Raw genomic sequence first — 22,825 nt, forward strand, 5'->3', positions numbered from 1 at the left:
AGGCGAACAAACTGGGAGGCGAAAAACTATAAAAAATTAATAATGTAATATTTTTTTTATTCTTAAAAATACACAATTTTAAACATAATACGTATGTAACTTTTTCACGACAAACCAGATAATTTATAACTATTGGGAATAATCAGTTGGTAAGTATGCATAAATGTGAGAGCGAAGAAGATTGTTGTGGCGTTCTCTCATTTTCTCTGCTTACCCCTGCGGAGAAACGGCGTGATGGTGAATTAGTTCACAATTTCTTTTTCATTTTACATCAGCTAATGTTATAAGTGTAAAGTTATTAGGTATTAGCTAAAGTGTTAGTGTTTGTCCGCCTCCGTAGTGTAATGGTCAGCACGCTCGGCTGCCGTTCTGGAGGTCCCGGGTTCGATTCCCAGGGGACTAAAATAAATACAAGTGATTTTTTCTCTCTAATATTTATTTAATATTACCCTGGACTGGTACCTAAAGCAGAGGGCTGATCATATTTCCTTCATGTGTACACGATCAAGATAACACTGCGTTTATAAGAAGCAGTGCCCTATGCACCATTGGGGTGAGGGTAAGGGATTTATTATTATTTATTATTAAAGTTATTAAGAAGTATAAGTAATAAAGTTAAATAAAGTCTCTCGTTTATTTATAATATATATTTTTTACACGTGTTTTTTTTAACGTAATGGCATCGCCATCTGTTGGACGTTATTGCAACGCACACAATACTTTGCATTGCTCATCACGTATCTTGCAGCTGCGGTCACTAAGCATTTTCTTTGCTATTGCACAGATATAATTTTTTTCCCATTTTCAGAACTACATATCACTAACTCCTTTCAAGAACGTCATAAATAAAAAATCGTAAATTTTCAGTTGAGCGTCTTTTCAGAATGCCCAGAAAATGTACTATATCCCAACAAAAGCTGCATATTTTTAAATTAATATTTACCCGCTACAGGGCAGAAAATGTTGTTTTTGCATTTTGAAGAAAAGGTATAGTTTAATTATTTTTTTAAATATACTAAATATTTTTCAAATGGAGAAAAAAACCTTCAGGTTTTACCTGAAAAGATCTGTTGCATAATAAAAAGTTCAATAAGTGGCTTGATATTTATTTTTAATACAATGTATTATATTTTTAAACTCTAAAAACGTTCTCCTGAAAAATCAAGTTTTTTAGATTTATGACGTTCTTGAAAGGAGTGAGGAGGAGCGGTGTGTATTGCAAAAAAACTACATGACAAATGTATGGTTTAAAAAAAAATCTTTTCCATTTAACCAGAATAAGCCACAGTAATGCTAGTAGATAATACAATACAGGTATTTCTTTTTGAAAATAAAACAAAATAATTTTATTGATGTATTTATTATTTTTTTACAAATTTAAAAACATTTTTGATAATGACCACGTAAGATTTATTTAAATAATTAATGGTAAAAAAAAACATGATCGATTTTAAATTTAAGTCGTCCAGAGTGCCAAAATTACATTTTAATAAAAAAAGATAGAAAAAAATAAAAATCTTATGTAACTTTATGGCAATAGGGACGAATTAAATTTTGACATTTTTAAAAATATTTTAACATCTTAAAATAGATGATAAAGAATATGGAGGTCTGGATTTTTACAAGGCTTACGACCTGTAATAGACTTGTTTAAGTGAACACTTTATACATGTGTAAAAATCTATTCTACCCACAATTAATAAGGGATGGGTAAACGATCAAGAGTTCATTCTATGAAGATTGTAAAATAGTTTATATTTTTTAATTAAAAAATATTTTTCTCACTTTTTGTGTGTATATTAGGTTAAAATTGATAAAAACAATAAAAAACGGATGTAAAAAGAACTCTGCAAAAAAATATTAAATATGTTTATAATTGTTCTTTTAAATCAATGTGTACAATTTATTTTTGTCCGCCTCCGCAGTATAATGGTCAGCACGCTCGGCTACCGTTTTGGAGGTCCCGGGTTTGATTCCCAAGGGGGGTAAAATAAATATAAGTGATTTTTTAGCTGTCATATTTATTCAATATTACCCTGGACTTGTACCTGAAGCGGAGGGCTGATCATCTTTCCTTCATGTGTAAACGATCAAGATAACACTGTGTTAGTATGACGCAGTGCCCTATGCACCATTGGGGTGTGGATAAGGTTTTTTTTTTAAATATTATTATTATACAATTTATGTGAAAAAATATAATAAAATAAAATAATTAACAACCAAACATACTACGTATTTTTTTAACATTTGCATGTATAAATATCGTATACTTCTTACGTCACTTAACGTGTGAGTTCGCAGCAGTATCTGTGGTTGATTTAACCATGCTTTTTGTTAAGTAGAGACCATTAGTTTAAATGTGTATAACATATTTTCCGAATTATTTCACATACTGGAAAAAGCCTGAAAACACGATATTAAATTTTTATGATGCTTTCTTCTTACTTTATTCCTACGTCACTTAACGTGTGAGTTCGCAGTAGCATCTGTGGTTGATTTAACTATGCTTTTTGTTAAGTAGAGAGAGACCCTAATTTTAAATGTGTATAAGACATTTTCCGAATTATTTCACATACTGGAAAGAGCCTGAAAACAAGATATTAAATTTTTATGATGCTTTAAAAGTTTTCAAACTCATACATATGAGTTATGAGTGACAAATGTAAAGATGGGTGGGTGTCAATCATAGGTAAAAAGGTGAATGTTCCACGTGTACAAAGTGATTACTTAAACTAGCCTATGACAGATATCAAGCTCTGTAAAAACCCAGACTTCCATGTTCTCTTTCATCCGTGAGATGTCAAAATGTAAAAATAACTCCATAAAAAAATTAGCGGAGAAATCTAAATTTGTGAACAAGGACTTGCACATACCTCTTATTGCGAATTTATTTCATTATTAAAAATATTTTATTTAAAATATTTTCATTGATACAAATTAATTAAAAATCCCTTAAATTAGTTATCACATTAATTCTCGTTCTCCTAATATTGATATTATATATATATATATATGTATATATATATATATATATATATATATATATATATATATATATATATATATATATATATATATATATATATATATATATATATATATATATATATATATATATATATATATATATATATATATATATATATACATAAAAAAACTGACTTAACATAAATTGAGCAATTTTGTATTGTTTATTACTATATGTACAGGGTGGCGCAAAATTGATCACCCTGTCAGAAGATGTTACAATTCTTGTAAATGGTGTCGCACGTCAATCATATTTAACAATTGTAAATTTAACAGCTGCAGTATACAAACGGGTTGTATAAAACGGGCGCAAATGCGTATCGACACTGGCGGCAGCCACTTGAATTCAAACATAGATTTCCAATACTTAAATTTTAATTTAGTAATTAAAATATCACAAACAGCATTAGATTATTAAATTTGCGCTGTTTTAAATCTGTTTGTATATACTGCAGTTGTTGTTCAAGAACGTCATAAATAAAAAATCGTCAATTTTGAGTTGTGCATTTTTTCGTAATGTCCAGAAAATGTACTAAATCCCAGCAAAAGCGGCATATTTTTAACTTAATATTTACCCGCTACAGGGCAGAAAGTGTTATTTTTGCATTTTGAAGAAAATGTATTGATTAATTATTTTTTTAAATAAACTAAATATTTTTCAAATGGAGAAAAAATATTCAGGTTTTACCTAAAAAGATCTATGGCACAGTAAAAAGTTAAATAAGTGGTTTGATATTTATTTTTAATACATTGTATTTTATGTTTGACCTTTAAAAACATTCTCCTGAAAAATCAATTTGTTTGATTTATGACGTTCTTGAAGGGAGTGAGCGAAATGTCAAATATGATTGACGTAAATTGCCGTCGGTAAAAATTGTAACATCTTCCGAAAGGGTGATAATTTTGCGCCACCTGTATATTTTATATATACACGTTATATACAGCAAATAATTGTTGCCATAATAAAATAATTACTAAAAATTAACACCCTACCATAAATAAATCCTTCAAATGTGAGGTATTTTAATATACGCTTTTATTACAAAATATATTTACATACACATAATACTAAATTTATAACAATATTCTATGTATACTCCCCGTTTTACACGTTGTTTTTAACACGATTTCGGATCAACGCGATACAAAAAAAAGTGACTTTGATTCAACAATACGTTACAGAATTCTGGTATTTTTTACATCAAGATTCCACAAATTATTTCAAATATGACAAATGATTTAAATAAGCTTTTTTAAATGAAAGTTTTTGTTGGTTTCATAATGTACTAAGGATGCTTTAACAAAATCTTTAATTATTATCTTCACTAAGGAAACAATTGAGGAGATTTTTTTAGATTCAGTTTTTTAGATGCAATAAAAGTATACATCGGTACTTTTACAATGATTAAAGAAAACACTTGTCTTTTACCACTTGAGTTTTATTATAGACTACATGTTTCAGAAGTTAAACTTCCATCATTCAGGTCTGTATAATAACTATTATTATTATACAGACCTGAATGATGGAAGTTTAACTTCTGAAACATGTAGTCTATAATAAAACTCAAGTGGTAAAAAACAAGTGTTTTCTTTAATCATTGTAACATGTCTTACCACAAAGTTAATGCCGAAACAATAAATGAAATATCGGTACATTTATTGCAATATGCTTTTAAAATAAGACTGGCCAGCAATGATTTTGTAACTGAAATTTTGGTGACTGATTTGGACTAAGTTGATCGTTCTTATTCAAAGTCTATATGGTGACAAGCTTGTATCACGTCAAGTTTTGATGTTACCGTCATATTATTGTTTGTATGGACCCCATACGTTGAAACCGTAATAGTGGTTGGTATCTAGACATGCTTTAGTCTAAGGTCTAAGGGATTCAAAAAAAGTATTGATAATTATGGAGTAACAGTAGAAATATATTGACTTGTTATTATTGAATGCGATAGCATTATATGTTTATATATATTTATACATAAATAATAATATAAACTATAGTCAATATTCCAAAGGGGGGTAAAATAAATATAAGTGATTTTTTCACTGTCATATTTATTCAATATTACCCTGGACTGGTACCTGAAGCGGATGGCTGATCACCTTTCCTTCATGTGTAAACGATCAAGATAACACTGCGTTTATATGACGCAGTGCCCTATGCACGATTGGGGTGCGGATAAGGGTTTTATTACTATTATTAGTCAATATCAGAATTAAACATATTCATAACTAAAAAATTTGACGTGCTACATTTTTTTGTTTTCGTTTTTGAATTCAGCTATGCAAAGTACATGAAGATCAAGTATTTTCATGCCAGTTACAAAACAAATGTTGTAAATTGTTGGCCAGTGTAATTTACTCAATTTATTCAATGTTTAGGATTTCAAAAACATATTTTTTTTGGAAAGAATCTTACAACTAATTCATCATATAAATTGTATCAATGGCATAATCAATATTTAGAATATTATATTTTTTATAATTTTTAATAAAAAAAATTGTAAAACCTATTGACAAATCGCTCACTCCTTTCAAGAACGTCATAAATCAAAAATCGACAATTTTAAGTTGTGCATACTTTCGGAATGCCCAGAAAATGTACTATATCCCAGCAAAAGCGGTATATTTTTAACTTAATATTTACCCGCTACAGGGCAGAAAGTGATGTTTTTGCATTTTGAAGAAAAGGTTTAACTATGTTTTGAAATATACTTAATATTTTTCAAATGGAGAAAAAACCTTCAGGTTTTACCTAAAAAGATCTGTTGCACAGTAAAAAGTTCAATAAGTGGCTTGATATTTATTTTTAATACATTGTATTATAATTTTAAACTTTAAAAACGTTCTCCTGAAAAATCTAATTTTTTGATTTATGACGTTCTTGAAAGGAGTGAGCGATATATATAAAAAAAACTCACCCTTGGACAGGTTAAGAATGCTTGAAAGGAGTGGGCGAGATGAATAAATGGGTATTAACAAGACGTAAAGACTCGCCATAGGCTCACTTAAGAGATCACCATATACCTTGCATAACATTCACCATTCACCCATGATTGACAGTAACACAATTAATTTTTGAAATATATTATAAAGTTCTACAATTTAAGTGGTAAGGATGTCAATCAAAGGTAGAATGGTGTATGTTACACGTGTATAAAGGGATCACTTAAACCACCCAATCGTAGGGGTCGTAAGCCCCGTAAAAACTTAGATTTCCATACTCTTCTTCAATTATATTGTAAATATAAAAATAACTCCTTCGAGGAGAAATCCAGATTTGTGAACAAGTATTTGGACACACTAAAAATTTTGTGAAATGTAAAACATTTTATTTGTCACTATACAAAATTTATATTGACAATGGACCGAAAATTCACGATTTTTAAAAAATTAATTACATATTAAATATTTGATTAAAAACAAGCCAATTTTGTTTCATCATATTAAAACGACTAGTCAAATTAATTTTACGAAATATTTATTTTAAAAAAACTAGCTCCTAATTAAGTTCAATTATACATTTTAAAAGTACATAAATAATGTTTATACAATAACAAAATAGAAAAATTAAAAAATATTTATTTATTTTAAAATAAGATGACTGTTATTATTTTATTAATTCATAGTACGATTTTTTTTACAAACACTTTAAAAAAAAACAGTAATATTTTATTTATTTCAATTTATACATACCGTCTAAAAAAATAGTACGGTGATAAATGTGAGCAAAAATAGTTCAATATTAATTCAAAAAATTCTGATCAATTTCTTAGCAGAATTTTTTTATAGTCGTCGTTATGTGCTGAGCAGACAAAGGGTTAATAGACAGAAACATGATCCTTCGAGATACTATTTTACTTAACCCTCTACCACAGGTAAAAAACATTTCTTTACAATAATTCTATTGGAGAATATATTTTTATACATACCAACACATTGTACATATATCATAAGTCATCGCATATGTAATTTGATAAGATGTAAAAAATAAGATTATGCTAAGATTTATCCATCCCGAAGTAATTGACGTTCTTTGAAAGTTATATATATATATATATATATATATATATATATATATATATATATATATATATATATATATATATATATATATATATATATATATATATATATATATATATATATATATATATATATATATATATATATATATATATATATATATATATATATATATATATATATATTTATATAAACACGCATCACAGATAGTAAAAATATATTTATATAAATATACTTAATCTAGGCAATTCTTTCATTCTACATTTATATTTTCTATTTGATCATTCAAATTAAAAATAATGTTTAACATTAAAAAAAAATTAAGCTAAATTTTAGTCAGAACCAGTAAGAAAACGAACATAAAAAACGGACCCTTCATATATTTGTAGGGTGTTATCCAATTATAAGAACAATAGTTATTGTATGCACAAAATAATAATAAAAAAATATTTAAAAAAATGTTAAATATTTTTCAATACATACTTATATTGTATTATTGGGGAAGATCAGTTGACCCGGGACAGGAGATAACGCCAGACACTTAAGGCTGAGATCTCGAACGTTCAAATTCAGAATGGGATTGGCCGCGCTAGGGGTTAAACGTCTTTCCGCGTTATTTTTTTTAGAAAATACATTTTTTTAATTAAAAAAGAGAAAAAAAATGTTTTTTTTTATTAACAGGAATGATTCAATTTCATATTATTTCTGTGAGCCTAAGCGGTTCATTGTTAGAAATGTGTATCAAATTGTAGTAGAGTGGGTTTGAACTGACAAATTCGGACACAAGAGTCAGCGACACTAACCACGGGACCACAACCCGAAATATATGGGATTTAGACTTTTTTAAGTTCTTTCTATTGTATTCTTAAGAACAAATAGTGAAAAAATACTTTTATACGTTTTTTAACTCTTCACCTTTTTTTTTCAAAAGTATATATTTATTTTGAGGTACCTCTTTTTTTTCAATAAAAAAACGCTATTTTAAGCAAAAAATTAATTTCGTCAACAGTAAATTTAAAGAAAATTTATTTGCGATTTATCGTATATTGAGCTTTAAACCAAACACAAAACAAATAACGTGTAATAATGTTATTATGAATACGTATAAATTAGTCCGCCTCCTTAGTGTAATGGTCAACACGCTTGGCTACCGTTCTGGAGGTCCCGGGTTCGATTCCCAGGGGGGTCAAATAAATATAAGTGATTTTTTCACTGTAATATTTTTTCAATATTACCCTGGACTGGTACCTGAAGCGGAGGGCTGATCACCTTTCCTTCGTGTGTAAACGATCAAGATAACACTGCGTTTATATGAAGCAGTGCCCTATGCACCATTGGGGTGCGGATAAGGGTTTTATTATTTTTATTATTATTATTATAAATTAAGTCGTTTTAGGAGCTGATTCAATAATGCTTGAATATATGGAAATGTTATCATAAAATTGGATGAAATTAATAATTAGTAGGATATTTATTTTATTGTTTGCACGAGATTATCCGCCTTTCCTCTTTTTCACATGTCCAGAGTTATCCGCTTTTCCCCTTATTAATATGTCCAGAGCTATCCGCGCTTCCCTTACATTTTTTATTGAATTTTAAATGTACTTATGAATCATTGCCTCACACATAAGCATTATTTAGTTGATATGTATGAAACTATGTACCTAACGATTGACGCATTTTAATTTTAATTTTTTAATTAATACATAAACATTTTAAATAAGGCTTTACTAGTATAATTCTTCAATGACAAAAAGGGTAGTAAAAATAGATTAAGCAATGTAAAATTATTTTTGTAAGGCACAATTTGGTTCCAATTTAGAAAAGTAGGATACATTTCAAATGTCAGATAATTTTTACAAAATATATATCTTTTCAAATGGACGGTTAAAAGCCGTAGGGGAAAATCCATGGCTTGACGATATTTTTCAAAGATACGCTAATATAAAAAAAGTTAACTTTACAAGTAGGGGTTTAACTGCGTGATAAGATTTGTATCCTAAAAGTATGATATGACTGTGAAAGCTCGTTTTACTAAAAGCGCACGAAAAGTGTTTGAAAAAAATATTCCTAGTTTTACGGAATAGACTGCGTTAGGTACTTTAATTTTTATTTAGATTTAGATCGATCTTTCTTCATCGGCTGTTGATCATTTCCAGATCTGAACTAAGCAAACCATATTTACTGCTTCGAACATCGAAAGCACCTCTGCCGTACACATCACGTATGTTTTTGGTTGCCTCAGTTACATTGTGGCCTTTATCTAATTCAAAAAGTAAAAGTGTCGATTATGCACTATTTTCTCTGTGATTTTAAAAATTCATAAGGGCTCTGTATAGCTTAACCGCTAACGGTAAACTGAAAAAAGTAAAAAAAAAACCCTCATTTATATGATACAAAGACACTATTAAGAATATCTGTTAACACGGCTGGTGAAAAAAATGTGCCACGTAAAAATACGACGTTAATTACGCATCAACCTAATAGCTAACTTTATAAAATAAGACGAATTTGTTTATTTCATGCGTCAACAGCTATCAAGAAGTACGTTGTGATCTAAAGTAATGTATGGTATTGCGTTTTACCATTAATAGATTGCGCTGCATTGATGTAAACAAAAACTGAATTTGTGTTTAGTTTTTAATAATCAATATGTCAGTCTAAAAAGTTAATGCCAAATCTTCTTTATAAAATAAAACAACTTTGTTTTTAACCACTTTTTGAATGGTACATTTTTAAACATGTTTAACCCTGATGATGACAAGGTTGGAGAAAAAATGTATAAATAAAAAGTGGTTAAAAACAACTTTGTTTTTAACCACTTTTTATTGGTAAATTTTTAAAACATGTTTAACCCTGATGATGACAAGTTGGAGAAAAAATGTACCAGTAAAAAAGTGGTTAAAAACAAAGTTGTTTTATTATATAAACTTAATAAAATGTGCCACAAAGTATCTGCAAAAAATATTCCAGAAACCAAATATTTTTCTCGATCTTCTTGGTGTAGGCCTTGTGGCCTGATTTAAATACCAAATCAATAGACAATATATTCTATGCAAAATCTTGTTTATAAAATAAAACAACTTTGTTTTTAACCACTTTTTTAATGGTACATTTTTAAACATGTTTAACCCTGATGATTACAAGGTCCTCGTCGAAACCGGTTAGAGAAAAAATGCACCAATAAAATGATGCTTAAAACCAAAGTTGATTTATTTTATTAAGTTTATTTAAAGTGCCACAAAGTATCTGCGAAAAACATTCTAGAAACCAAATATTTTTCTTGGTCTTCTTGGTCTTCTAGGCCTTGTTGCCTAATTTTAATACCAAATCAATAGACAATATATCCTAAGGTCTTGTCAAAGCATGAGTCCTTGCTCGTCCTCGTCATTGGAGTGGCTAGCCAGCCTGTGTCCCGTGTGTGGTGAAGCTGTCAGTAGAGTGTAGGACTCCCTGGCAACCATCAGCTTATGGGGTCCATTCATAATGATGCTGGAGCCTCGCCTGAGCGACCTCTTGCCTAGCTCTATCAGCTCGATAGGCTCCCGGTTGAAGACGAAGCTCTTGTAGGCCCTGACGAAGACGCACGAAAGCAACATCAGGCCGAAGAGTATCGTCCCGTAAGAGAGAATCGGTCCGGCAATCGCGCTTACTGTGGTCGCGAGATACACCCATCTTTTGATCGATGGCGTCAGCTCTGATATGCCCTGAAAAGTTAAACATAATGTCAAAAATGATTATGGTGATTATTTTTTGACATCTCATCAAAGATGAAGCAGAATATGGAAGTTTACGGGGCTGACGACCGTCATAAGCTGGTTTAAGTGATCACTTTATCACTTTACAGACTTCCATATTCTTCTTCATCTTTGATGAGATCCAATTACAGGAGTTATTTTCATATTATTTTTTGACTTCTCATCAAAGATGAAGAAGAATACGGAAGTCTTGGCATTTACGGGGCTAACGACCGTCATAGGCTGGTTTAAGTGATCACTTTATCACTTTACAGACTAATAGATTTATATTATCCACTGACACTTCGTGATGGAATTGCATTTTTAATTTATTATTAGATTAAAACCAATATTTTTAGCTTTTCCACTTTTTTATTTGACCTTCCATATTCTTCTTCATCTTTGATGAGATTCAATTACAGGAGTTATTTTCATATTATTTTTTGACATTTCATCAAAAATGAAGAAGAATATGGAAGTCTGGGCATTCACGGGGCTGAAGACCGTCATAGGCTGGTTTAAGTGATCACTTTACACACGTGTAACACTCACCAATTCAACCCATTATTGACAACCACACTACTCAAATTCTTGGAAGTTCTATATATATGAACCAATTTAGAAACCTTGTTCTTGAATCACTAGAACTTCACTAGAGACATCTATTGGTGAGATGTAAAAAAGCTTCTTATTAAGCAGAAACTCTTATATTAGTATGTATACAAGTATGTGGACATACTCAAAATGTTATTAAAGTGGTTGGTACCAGGATTCCGTTGTGTACTGCAAGTTTTACTTCTGTTTTATTTGGTACAACTGCACACAGAAGTTTAACAGTGGAGTGCAAAGAGAATTAATGAAGGTTGGCTGTAGAGGTAAGATATGTACTACTTACTAGGGTAGACAGTAGAGGTAGATAGTAAGGGGTAAGCTGGTATTACTTAATAAGGTAGTGTAGGTGAAAATGGCGTTTTTATATGTTACGCAGGTAAGTTAGGATAGGAACTGCATTTCTGCCTAACAACACATTCTTCTTCATAGCTCCATCCCAACTTATCGTCTTTGTAGACGGCTGGGGTCAGCTCTCCTAGTCCTCAGGCTGTAGGCCCTTCTATAATGATCAACGTCACCTAGACCATGAAACAAAACACCACATATGGTGAGGTTTTGTTTTCACGTATGTTAAAATGAATTAAAGATTTACTTTCTCACCTCTTCGATCCACATGATAGGGTAAATGATGTCTGGAAAGTCGGAGACGCTGGAAAATCTGGATTTCTTCACCCACAAGTTAAGCTGGACTCTAACCTTCCCCTCAACAGGAACACCTAGTTTCTGTTAAGAAAACAAGCAATAAAATAAAATAAAAAACATGATGAGGCATATGATAAACATGTCTTCTTCTACTTCTTTACGGTTACACTTTCCCGAAAGGGTTAAGTTTCATCCGCCTCCGTGGTGTAATGGTTAGCGTGTTTAGCTACCGTGCTGGAGTTCCTGGGTTTGATTCCCAGGGGTTTCGAAAATGAAATATAACTGATTTTTCACTCTAATATTTAAAATTTATATTTGAAGCACATACTTTGTGATTCTCCATTTTATAATTAAAATGACTATTTGTTTTAAAATCACTATAAATATTTTATTATAACTTAATTATAATGTCTACCGGTTTCGAAGCTAACCGCTTCTTTATCAAAACAATACTTTAGTATTAATCAGTCTTGACAAAGAAGCGGTTAGGTTCGAAACCAGTGGAAATAAATAAATATATAAAGTAGGTACGTACTGGCTGAATCTTGAAGTAGGTTTCATGTTTCTCCTTCTCAGGTTTTAGACCATCAAAAGGCTCTATGAGGGATGGGTCTGCATTGTAGAAGTGTGGAAATGACAGGTACACTGGCGCATCTAAGTTATAAAACAATTTGTCAAAAAACAGAGATATAACAGAGAAATTTATCATTAAAATACACATGGAGCCGATAGACAACTAAATTTAGACTAAGGTCCTTAAAATATACTGCCTTAATCAAATTTAACCAGCAATGTTACACGTGTGTAAAGTGATCCTTACAATATACTGCTTATTTCCAAGTTAACCTGCCTGATGCCAGCTGCCTGACATGACAGAACCATGATTGCTGACTTATTCGTATTAGTTGTCATTGACGTGACAGAACTGTGGTTTCAACAAGACGGCGCAACATGCCATACGGTGGGTGCCACCATCAATTTATTGCGGGAAATTTTAATTTCTTTACCTCTAAAAACACACCATTTATTTAAAATACTTTAAATTTTATGTTATTTTTTGACATCTCATCAAAGATGAAGAAGAATATGGAAGTCTGGGCATTAACGGGGCTGACGACCGTCACAGGCTGGTTTAAGCGATCACTTTACACACGTGTAATATTCACCAATTCTACTCATTATTGATAATCACAATACTCAAATTCTTGGAAGTTTTAAATATAATATATGAACCAATTTTGAAACATTGTTCTTTAATCACTAGAACTTCACTAGAGACATCTATCAGTGAGATGTAAAGGAGCTTTTTATTAAGCAGAAACTCTTACATTAGCACGGCTGTCCAAACTCAAAACACAGTAAGGGACATTTTTTGTAGTACATTTTTTTTGCATTTTTGGACTAAGTAGATTCAACTTAGTCCAAAAAAGCAAAAAAAAAAGTACCACAAAAAAATGTACCTTGCTGTGTTTTAAGTTTGGACAGCCGTGCAGTCATCCCCGTAAATTATATGTATATTACATTAATTACCTAAGATTGTTACGTTTTAAAATTTAGCTTAAATTATTTATTTATAAAAAAAAGATCAAAGTACCTTCTTCTTTTAAATGTTTAACTTATATAGTACATATTATTTTTCACATCTCATCAAATATGAAGAAGAATATGGAAGTCTGGGCATTTACGTGGCTTATATATTTTAGCCCCGTAAATGCCCAGACTTCCATATTCTTCTCCATCTTTGATGAGATGTCAAAAAATAATTTGAAAAATAACTCCTATAATTGGAGATAATACAGATTTTTGAAGTATTTGGACGCATTCAAAATGTTGTACTTTAAATTTGTTTTTCTCTAGTTTATTTTTCTTACCATATTGGCATGGACTGATGTTTTGAAGTCCTCTAGGAGGACATGGCTCGCTCCCAGGGCAGTAGCACTTGTTTTCTGGAGCATTCTCCACAGTTTCAAATACCTCATCGGGCGGTGTATAGATGTCGGCTTCGATTCCTGAGAATTACTTTGATGGTTAGTTCAAAATTGCTTAACACAAGTATTGCAGTAGAGACTATGGATTTTCAAACGAATGTTCGTCTTTGCAAACATTTAAGTATATATTAATTGTTGAAATCAAACACTGCTTTTTTGAGTCTACTAAGTTAAATAATATTTTGTTATTGAAAAAAAAACACAAAAAAAAATTGTGACAGTTTTTACGTCTTGTTATGGTGTTTTAAAAGGAATGAACGTTAGTTTGAAAATGGCGAAAGTAGTTTGAAATGCTTATATGTAGGCGAAACAATTGTCAAAAATATATTTTTGATGTGTTTTTTAACAATAAAGTACAATTTTTTCATCAATTGATTCGGCAGTCACTTTGTGGTAAAACCTATCAATTTTTAATTAAATTTTTTACTTAGTAAACCTATTGTCTATGTTCCCACTGATAATAAATAAATAAAAATTAATGAAAATTAAATAAATAAATGTAAAAAAGTAACAGCTCCTACCCCCTCTTCAACCTTTAACGTCCCAAGGACCTAACTCTAAAATTTAGAATCAGCTCCACATACAGTATTTGAAAATGATGTGGAATGCAACGAAACACGTAAGTATCATGGTAGATTTTAAGAAATAGTGGTATTTAATAATAATAAAACCCTTATCCACACCCAAATGGTGCATAGGGCACTGATTTATAAAAACGAAGTGTTATCTTGATCATTTACACATAAAGGAAAGGTGATCAGACCTCCGCTTCAGTCCAGGGTAATATTGAATAAATATATCAGTGAAAAATCACTTATATTTATTCGACCCCTCTCTGGGAATCGAACCCGGGACCTCCAGAGCGGTAGCCGAGTGCGCTGACCATTACACTACGGAGGCGGACGAAAAAAAATAGAAGAAAAATAGTGGTATTTACTAAATAATAATTTTAATAAAATTAAATACAGCTTAGTAGACTCAAAATACCAGTGTTTGATTTTAACATTTAATGTAAAAATAAAAATGGATTTGTACAAATTGAATGCCAAATCAGTAAATATATTCATAATAGTTTACCGTCTTTGACTGTGGGTCCTCTGTACTGCAGAGGGAGGATCCTGCATATGTCCTTGTCGTAAATGTAGACTATATCAGACTTGGTGACATCTCGCGGAGGAAAAAACGAGCCTTCCGATGCACTGAAAATTAATTAAACATGTTATTTTTTGACATCTCATCAAATAGAACTTCCAATAATTTGAGTAGTGTGGTTGTCAATAATGGGTAGAATTGGTAAATGTTTTTTTTAAAATCCCTTACCGCACCCCAATGGTGCATAGGGCACTGCTTCATATAAACGCAGTGTTATCTCGATCGATTACACATGAAGGAAAGGTGATCAGCCCTCCACTTCAGGTACCAGTCCAGTGTAATATTGAATAAATATTAGAGTGAAAAAATCACTTATATTTATTAAACCCCCCTGGGAATCGAACCCGGGACCTCCAGAACGGTAGCCGAACATGCTGACCATTACACTACGGAGGCGGACAGGTAAATGTTACACGTGTAAAGTGATCCTTACAATATACTGCATATATCCAAATTAACCAGCTGCCTGACATGACAGGACCATGATTGCCGACTTATTCGTATCTTTGTCATTGACGTGACAAAGCTGTGGTTTCAACAAGATGGCGCAGCATGCCATACGGCGGGTGCCACCATCAATTTATTGCTGGTATTTTTAATTTCTATACCTCTTAAAACACACCGTTTATTTAAAATACTTATATTTCATATTATTTTTATTATCTCATCAAAGAAGAAGAAGAATATAAAAGTCTGGGAATTTACGGGCCTAACGACCGTCACAGGCTGGATTAAGTGATCATTTTACACACGTGTAACGTTCACCAATTCTATCCATTATTGACAAACACACTACTCTAAATTTTGGGAGTTCTATACCAATTTCGAAAAGTTGTTTTTGAATCACTAGAACTTCACTAGAGACATATATTAGTGAGATAAAAAGAAGCTTTTTGTTAAGCAGAAACTCTTTTATTAGTATGTGAGGTCCGAATTATGGATTATAATCACAAACATGAGAAACGCCAGAAAATACCGTTTTCATTTTTACTATTTTAGCTTATAATATAACCAGATAATTTATTTACAAAATTTTGAGTGTGTCCATATACTTCTGACGAAGATTCTTCATCTTTGATGAGATGTCAAAAAATACTATGAAAAATAACTACTTTAATTGGAGATTATCCAGATTTGCGAACAAGTATTTGGACGCACTCAAATTTTGTAATTAAACATGTTTTAATTGTGCCGGGTTGTGGTCCCGTGGTTAGCGTCGCGGACTATTAAATCAGAGTTTCTCGGTTCGAAGCCTCTACTACAATTTGATACCTATTTCTAATAATGAGCCGCTTAGGCTCACAGAAATAGTATGAAATTGAAAAATTTGTGTAAATAATAAAAACACAGGTATTTCTCTTTTAAAAAAAAAAAAAAAAATTCAAAAGAACTGTAACGAGAAATATATTTTATAGGTGTCTCAACTTGAAGCATCCATCTTTTTATATGAAGGAAGATGGAAGTCTGAGCGTCCCAGGGATTACGATTTAGCATTTGGCTGGTTTATGTGGTCATCATGTGTTTTCTGCTTCCTTTCACTTCCATTTAACCAGACTCAGCCACGGCAACTGATTGCTGTAATCTGGAAGCTGTCCCACCATATTCCCAAATCGAATGCAGAAGCATCTAAGCTTTCCGACAGACCTTCTCTCGCAAAGCAATGCATCGTCCAGTCCACTGTTTGTCATGAATAAAATATAGTTAGTTGAGAGATATTGTCTTTCTTACGTGATATTTGTGCACGGTTTTCCCCTCCAGTGTGGTAGGTAGTCTAGGCCATTCAACTTGTCCAGGTATCCAAATGTCTCCATACCTTTATTTCCCGTCTGGATAGTAGACACTTCATTCAATGTCCCGTTTCTCTGAAATAAAACAAAAATAAAACATAAGTCTATTTTGTAAATAAAAATCACACCTAGCTTATATATGTATATTTATTTATTGAACGGCTAAGGCCTTTAACATAATAGACATATACAGTATCTAATATAAAAATACACTAATAGAGAAACAAAAAGTATTAAACATAAAATAATAATAAAATAACAAATAGTAAGCACTGGTAAATACACGTCTCCTTCACACAATATCAGCGAGCAGCGAGAGAAAGTGAAAAACAACGTTTAAATTCATCCATTAACTTTAAAGTTTAAGAATATAATGAAATGTATTAAATATAAATATCAAGCCACTTATTGAACTTTTTACAGTGCAACAGATATTTTTAGGTAAAACCTGAATGTTTTTTCTCCAAAAAATATTTAGTTTATTTCAAAAATAATAAAACAATACCTTTTCTTCAAAATTCAAAAACAACACTTTCTTCCCCTGTAGCGGGTAAATATTAAGTTAAAAATATGCCGCTTTTGCTGGGATATAGTACATTTTCTGGACATTCCAAAAACATGCACAAATGAAAATTGACGGTTTTTGATTTATGAAGTAGACGGCTGCAGTATAAAACAAATTGATAAAAAGGACACAAATGTTTATCAACACTGGCGCCAGTCATTTGACTGATATCATCTTTTCTACTTATCAAAAAAAAATACAATACAAAGATTTTCATGACTCAAAATCATATTTTATTATTTAGTAAAAAAGTTAGTCAAAAACAAAATTGGATGGTTAATTTTGCGCTACCTATTTTTATTTATAATGCAGTTGTCTAATTTACAAATTTTAAATATTATCAATGTACCACGCCATTTGCAAAAAATATACAATCATCCGATAGGGTGCTAAATTTTTCGCTGACCTGCATATGTGGGTGTGAAAACTAACATGCATATTTGTGTTCAAAGTTTCAACGCAGTCACAATACCAGGAAAACATATCTTATGTAACGACTTATATTTTTATGGTTATATTTAGTGTCGTCAAATTTCATCGAAAATGCATTTTTTTAAAGATACAAATTAAATATTGGCCCAGAAGTAATATTGACTTAGGACATTTGCCAGGACAGTTTAAATAAATGCATATTAAAATAATATGAAGCAAACAAGTCGTAACAATAAAGATTTGATAATATTTTTCTGAGATTTTCGGCAAAAAGGAAAAAATCAAGGAAATTTGTCAAGAAATATTTACATTTTTAACCAATATGCGACATTGGTATTTATCTGAGTATATTTTCCTTAATAAAAATGCGTTCTTACGAAAAATACCTATATTATATATATATATATATATATATATATATATATATATATATATATATATATATATATATATATATATATATATATATATATATATATATATATATATATATATAAATATATATATATACATATATATATTTATATATATATATATATATATATATATATATATATATATATATATATATATATATATATATATATATATATATATATATATATATATATACCATAGACAGCCACACTTCTCAATTATTGGAAAATTCTTCGTCATTTAAAATCCAAGTACCTTCTCTTTTTAATTTATAACTCATACATGTAGTACATACTAAACATAGTACATACATGTAGTACATATTAAACATTTCTTTTTCATTTTTTTTTCTTTTAAAATCAAATACTTGTTATAATTAAAATGTAACTTTGTTTTAAAATCAGTATAAATATTTTATTATAACTTAATTATAATGTCTACCGGTTTCCAAGCCAACCGCTTCTTTATCCAGACTGATTTATACTATTAAATATTAATCAGTCTTGATAAAGAAGCGGTTAGTTTCGAATCCGGTTGACATTATAATTTAGTTAAAATAACACATTTATAGGGATTTTAAAACAAAGTTTAAACATTTTAATTATAAAACGGAATATCAAAAAGTCAGTTCTTCAAATATATATAAAAAAAAAACAATTTTTTGTTGTTTATATTAGCACTTATAATCTTTTTAAATTCCTGATATCTATTGTATTCTTTTCAGTGTCCTTTATTATTACAAAAAATAAAATGCATACCCACACACAGGCCTTGCCCCTTGTGAGATTTTTTTTCTATTAATATATAGTATATTTTTATACTTGTAATTATATTATATTGTAAAAAAAATATATAAATATAATAATAAAGAAAAAAAACTATCATGAGATATCAATAAAAAAATAGAGAAAACTAAACATTCAGAATATTATGAATCAATGAATAGGTAGAATGATAAATGCTACACTGTATAAGGCGATCATTCAAACCAGCATATGACAAATCGCTATAAATACTCCTATAAATACTCAGACTAGCCCTATAAATACTCAGACTAACATATTTTTGTTTTGAATATTGAAAGCATTAACTTTGTGGATCATATTGATATATTATTTCGAGAAATAAAAATACTTTGTGTTCTGATCCACTCACATTTTTATTAACCAACTTGTTTCGGTAACAACCTGTTGCCCTCTTCAGGGTTTCATTTCACTAATAATAATAAGTAATAAATGAAACCCTGAAGAGGGCAACAGGTTGTTGCCGAAACTAGTTGGTTAATAAAAATGTGAGTGGATCAGAACACAAAGTATTTTTATTTCTCGAAATAATATTACTTATTTTTATTCATCTATATAGAGATATCATTTTTAAATAAATTTATTGATAGTATTTATAGCAAAGGAAACATCGCATTAAAACTGTTATAAAAATGCAAAATATTATGCATAGTAATGTTCAAATAAAAGACCAGGAAAATGTGAATGTCATCGTTAAAAAAATCTGAATGGTTTTTGCGTTGTTTGAGAAATACACCTGCAAATTGTATTTAAACTATACGAAATATACTGTTTTTTTGGCACAAAATTTTTACAGTCTTATATTTATTTATTGGAAAACCAACATAATATTTATTAAAAATGACATAAAATATTAAAATTAAAAAAATTACATTTCAATAAGAGATTTTCACTTAAGTAATCTTAAAATAAAATGAAACTGTCATGTACATAAATGTATAACTATATAATAAACTTACTTTACATGTTTTTATCAAATAAAAGAAATTTTCTTTATCAACTAGTCAAATTGACATCAACAATATACCAAAGGCAAAGTCCGTTAGACTGCTATGAGTCGAGATGCTCTAAAAAGTGTTAACTGTCACGTAATTCATGACTGTGACAGGGCTTACGACCTGTCAAAGGTTGGCCAAATGATCACTTAACAACACAGTGTAAAATTCACCATTCTACCCATGATCGAAAACCATACTACTCATAACTTTAGAAATCAAACTTATATGATAAATTCAATGACGTACTTCGATTGAGTTCACAACTGTCATCTGTAATTGGATCTAGAAGGCTTTTAATTAGAAGAGCACCTTCTATTTGTATGCAAAATCTGAATCCAGATTATTTTACATATGTCTACATGTCTTTTTTATGCAGCTTATATTTTGACCAGTTATTTGATTCACAAAAATTTTAGTGTGTCCTAATACTGAGTGTGTCCACTCAAAAGTTTTTTTTACATTTTTTACAACCTTATTCATTTCATTATTATTTATTATGAACTAAAAATTCCATTGAATTTTTAAAATAGTTTGAGTTCAATTAATCTGTTCGATACTGTACAAGGATTTAAATCATATTAAGTTTAACTTAATATGATTTAAATCCTTGTACAGTCTCGAACAGATTAATTGAACTCAAACTATTTTTTCGTATTTTCATAACCCTATTAAAAAATGTTTTGGGGGTGTTCCTCGTATTATGGACCAAAGCTGCTTCTTTCAGTGACTGAGATGATGAATAGCGAGAAGTAGCACCCAATTATACTGGAAAATATACTACCAGGGAAACAAAAATGGAAGTCAAATGGTAATGGAATATTTCAGCAGCATTTAACCCCCTGCCACAAATCCGAAAAAATATAAATTTTTCACCCAAAAACAATGAACTGTGTTGAACTGGTAAAAAAATTGCCAGACATAAACCTAATTGAAAATGAGTTTTTTGATGTGTGAAATGAAATCAAAAAATTTAATTTCACATTTTTTTGGCTCTCCTGTAAAATTTGGTCTGAGACAGATATACCCCTTTGCCTTTACACGATTGATATAAGAATATGTAAATTTTTGATTTCTCATCCGCAGGACGAAAATTTAGTCTAATAGAATAAATATTTGTCGTGATTTTCTTTCTCATTTTTCTTAAAAAACACCGTATTAATTATAAGTAATCATTTTTTATTGAAGAATTCTCTATTAACGAAAGAAAAATATTGCAAGTATTTTACCTCGTGTAATTATATCATAATAATAAATATAAAACCCTTATCCGCACCCCAATGGTGCATAGGGCACTGCTTCATATAGACGCAGTGTTATCTTGATCGTTTACACATGAAGGAAAGGTGATCAGCCCTACGCTTCAGGTACCAGTCCAGGGTAATATTGAATAAATATTATAAAAATCAAATAAAAAAATCACTTATATTTATTTGACCCCCCCTGGGTATCGAACCCGGGACCTCCAGAACGGTAGGCGAGCGTGCTGACCATTACACTACAGAGGCGGACAATGGTAATTATATCAACTGACATAAAAAGCACAAAGGGTCATCGTCCAAAGAGTTCAAGATGCGATGGTGAAAAAGACATTAAAAAACCCGTTGTTATGACCGAGCACGCTAAGTTAAGGTTTTTCCAGAAAAATCATCATAATTATAGAAACATTATCTTATTTTCTGCGAATCGTATTGAGAAAATTGTCTTTGTAATACTTTAATATAAATATGTCAAATACATCCAAAATACATCAAACAAAACCCAACACATACTTCTTTTGGTCAAAAGGACTTCGATAACTCGCTGTCACTCCTTTCAACAACGTCATATATCAAAAAAACTTGATTTTTCAGAAGATCGTTTTTAAAGTTTAAAAATCAAATGAAATGTATTCAAAATAAATATCAAGCCACTTATTATACTAAATCTGATAGATCTTTATGTCTTATTGTCTCATAAATTTTCGTCAACTGCACACCTTCTTTCGCACATTCTGTTTCCAAATTAAATCTATCTTTTTCGAAAATTAGTCAATACTATTTAATTAGATTTAAAAAGTTGTATTAAAAATCTTGTATGAAAACTTGAGTATACATCGCGCGCACATACTATGACAGCGCGCCGTGCAGACTTGCCAATTTGACTACAACCTCAAGGCAGACGACTCCCGGGCAGACCACCAAAGAGCTGGGAATGAATTGACAGCTAGGAATCGACATCGCAGGAGCCTGATTGCTCTTGAAAACAGTCCACAAGACCTACACCAAGAAGTAACAGATTAAGGAGAAGAAGTAACAACTCACAGCTATCAGCAAGCCCATTCGGCTCATGGGTCTCTTGTTCCTCGGGTAGAAGTGGTGGGCCAAGGAGACCAAAGGATCGTCGTAGCCGAAGACCAGCTCGTCTGCCGTGACGTTGACGAAGGGCAGCAGCTTGTTGCTGAAGCTGCGAGCAGCCAGGAGAGCGATGGAGAGACTGCCTTGCGCCAAGAAGTTCAGTGAAGAGCTCTGGGTAGTGAGGGTCTGGAAAAAATCAAGCAAAAATTACAATAAGCGTTAAATAAACAGTCACCATCTTATATTTTTAGCATCTCAATTTAGATGAAGAAATATATGGAAGTCTGGGTAAGTACAAGG

At 30.6% G+C, this 22,825-nt stretch overlaps 1 protein-coding gene across 1 annotated transcript in view; it reads right to left on the bottom strand.

Moving 5' to 3' along the window:
* Window positions 1–10,182: 10,182 nt before the first annotated feature.
* dsb (scavenger receptor class B member debris buster) overlaps window positions 10,183–22,825 on the bottom strand; it is a 35,313-nt gene continuing 22,670 nt past the window's right edge. Inside the window, exons 4-10 of the mRNA XM_088261436.1 lie at window positions 22,493–22,711; window positions 16,919–17,052; window positions 15,116–15,237; window positions 13,922–14,059; window positions 12,586–12,704; window positions 12,009–12,131; window positions 10,183–10,766 (exon numbers count right to left, since the gene is read on the bottom strand). Coding sequence (XP_088117562.1) covers window positions 10,419–10,766; window positions 12,009–12,131; window positions 12,586–12,704; window positions 13,922–14,059; window positions 15,116–15,237; window positions 16,919–17,052; window positions 22,493–22,711 — 1,203 coding nt within the window. The 3' untranslated portion in view covers window positions 10,183–10,418. The remainder of the gene's footprint in view (window positions 10,767–12,008; window positions 12,132–12,585; window positions 12,705–13,921; window positions 14,060–15,115; window positions 15,238–16,918; window positions 17,053–22,492; window positions 22,712–22,825) is intronic.

Source organism: Brachycentrus maculatus, unplaced genomic scaffold, assembly GCF_059751285.1.
Source record: "Brachycentrus maculatus isolate JH-2025_06_01 unplaced genomic scaffold, ASM5975128v1 h1tg000155l, whole genome shotgun sequence".
Taxonomy (NCBI): Eukaryota; Metazoa; Arthropoda; class Insecta; order Trichoptera; family Brachycentridae; genus Brachycentrus; species Brachycentrus maculatus.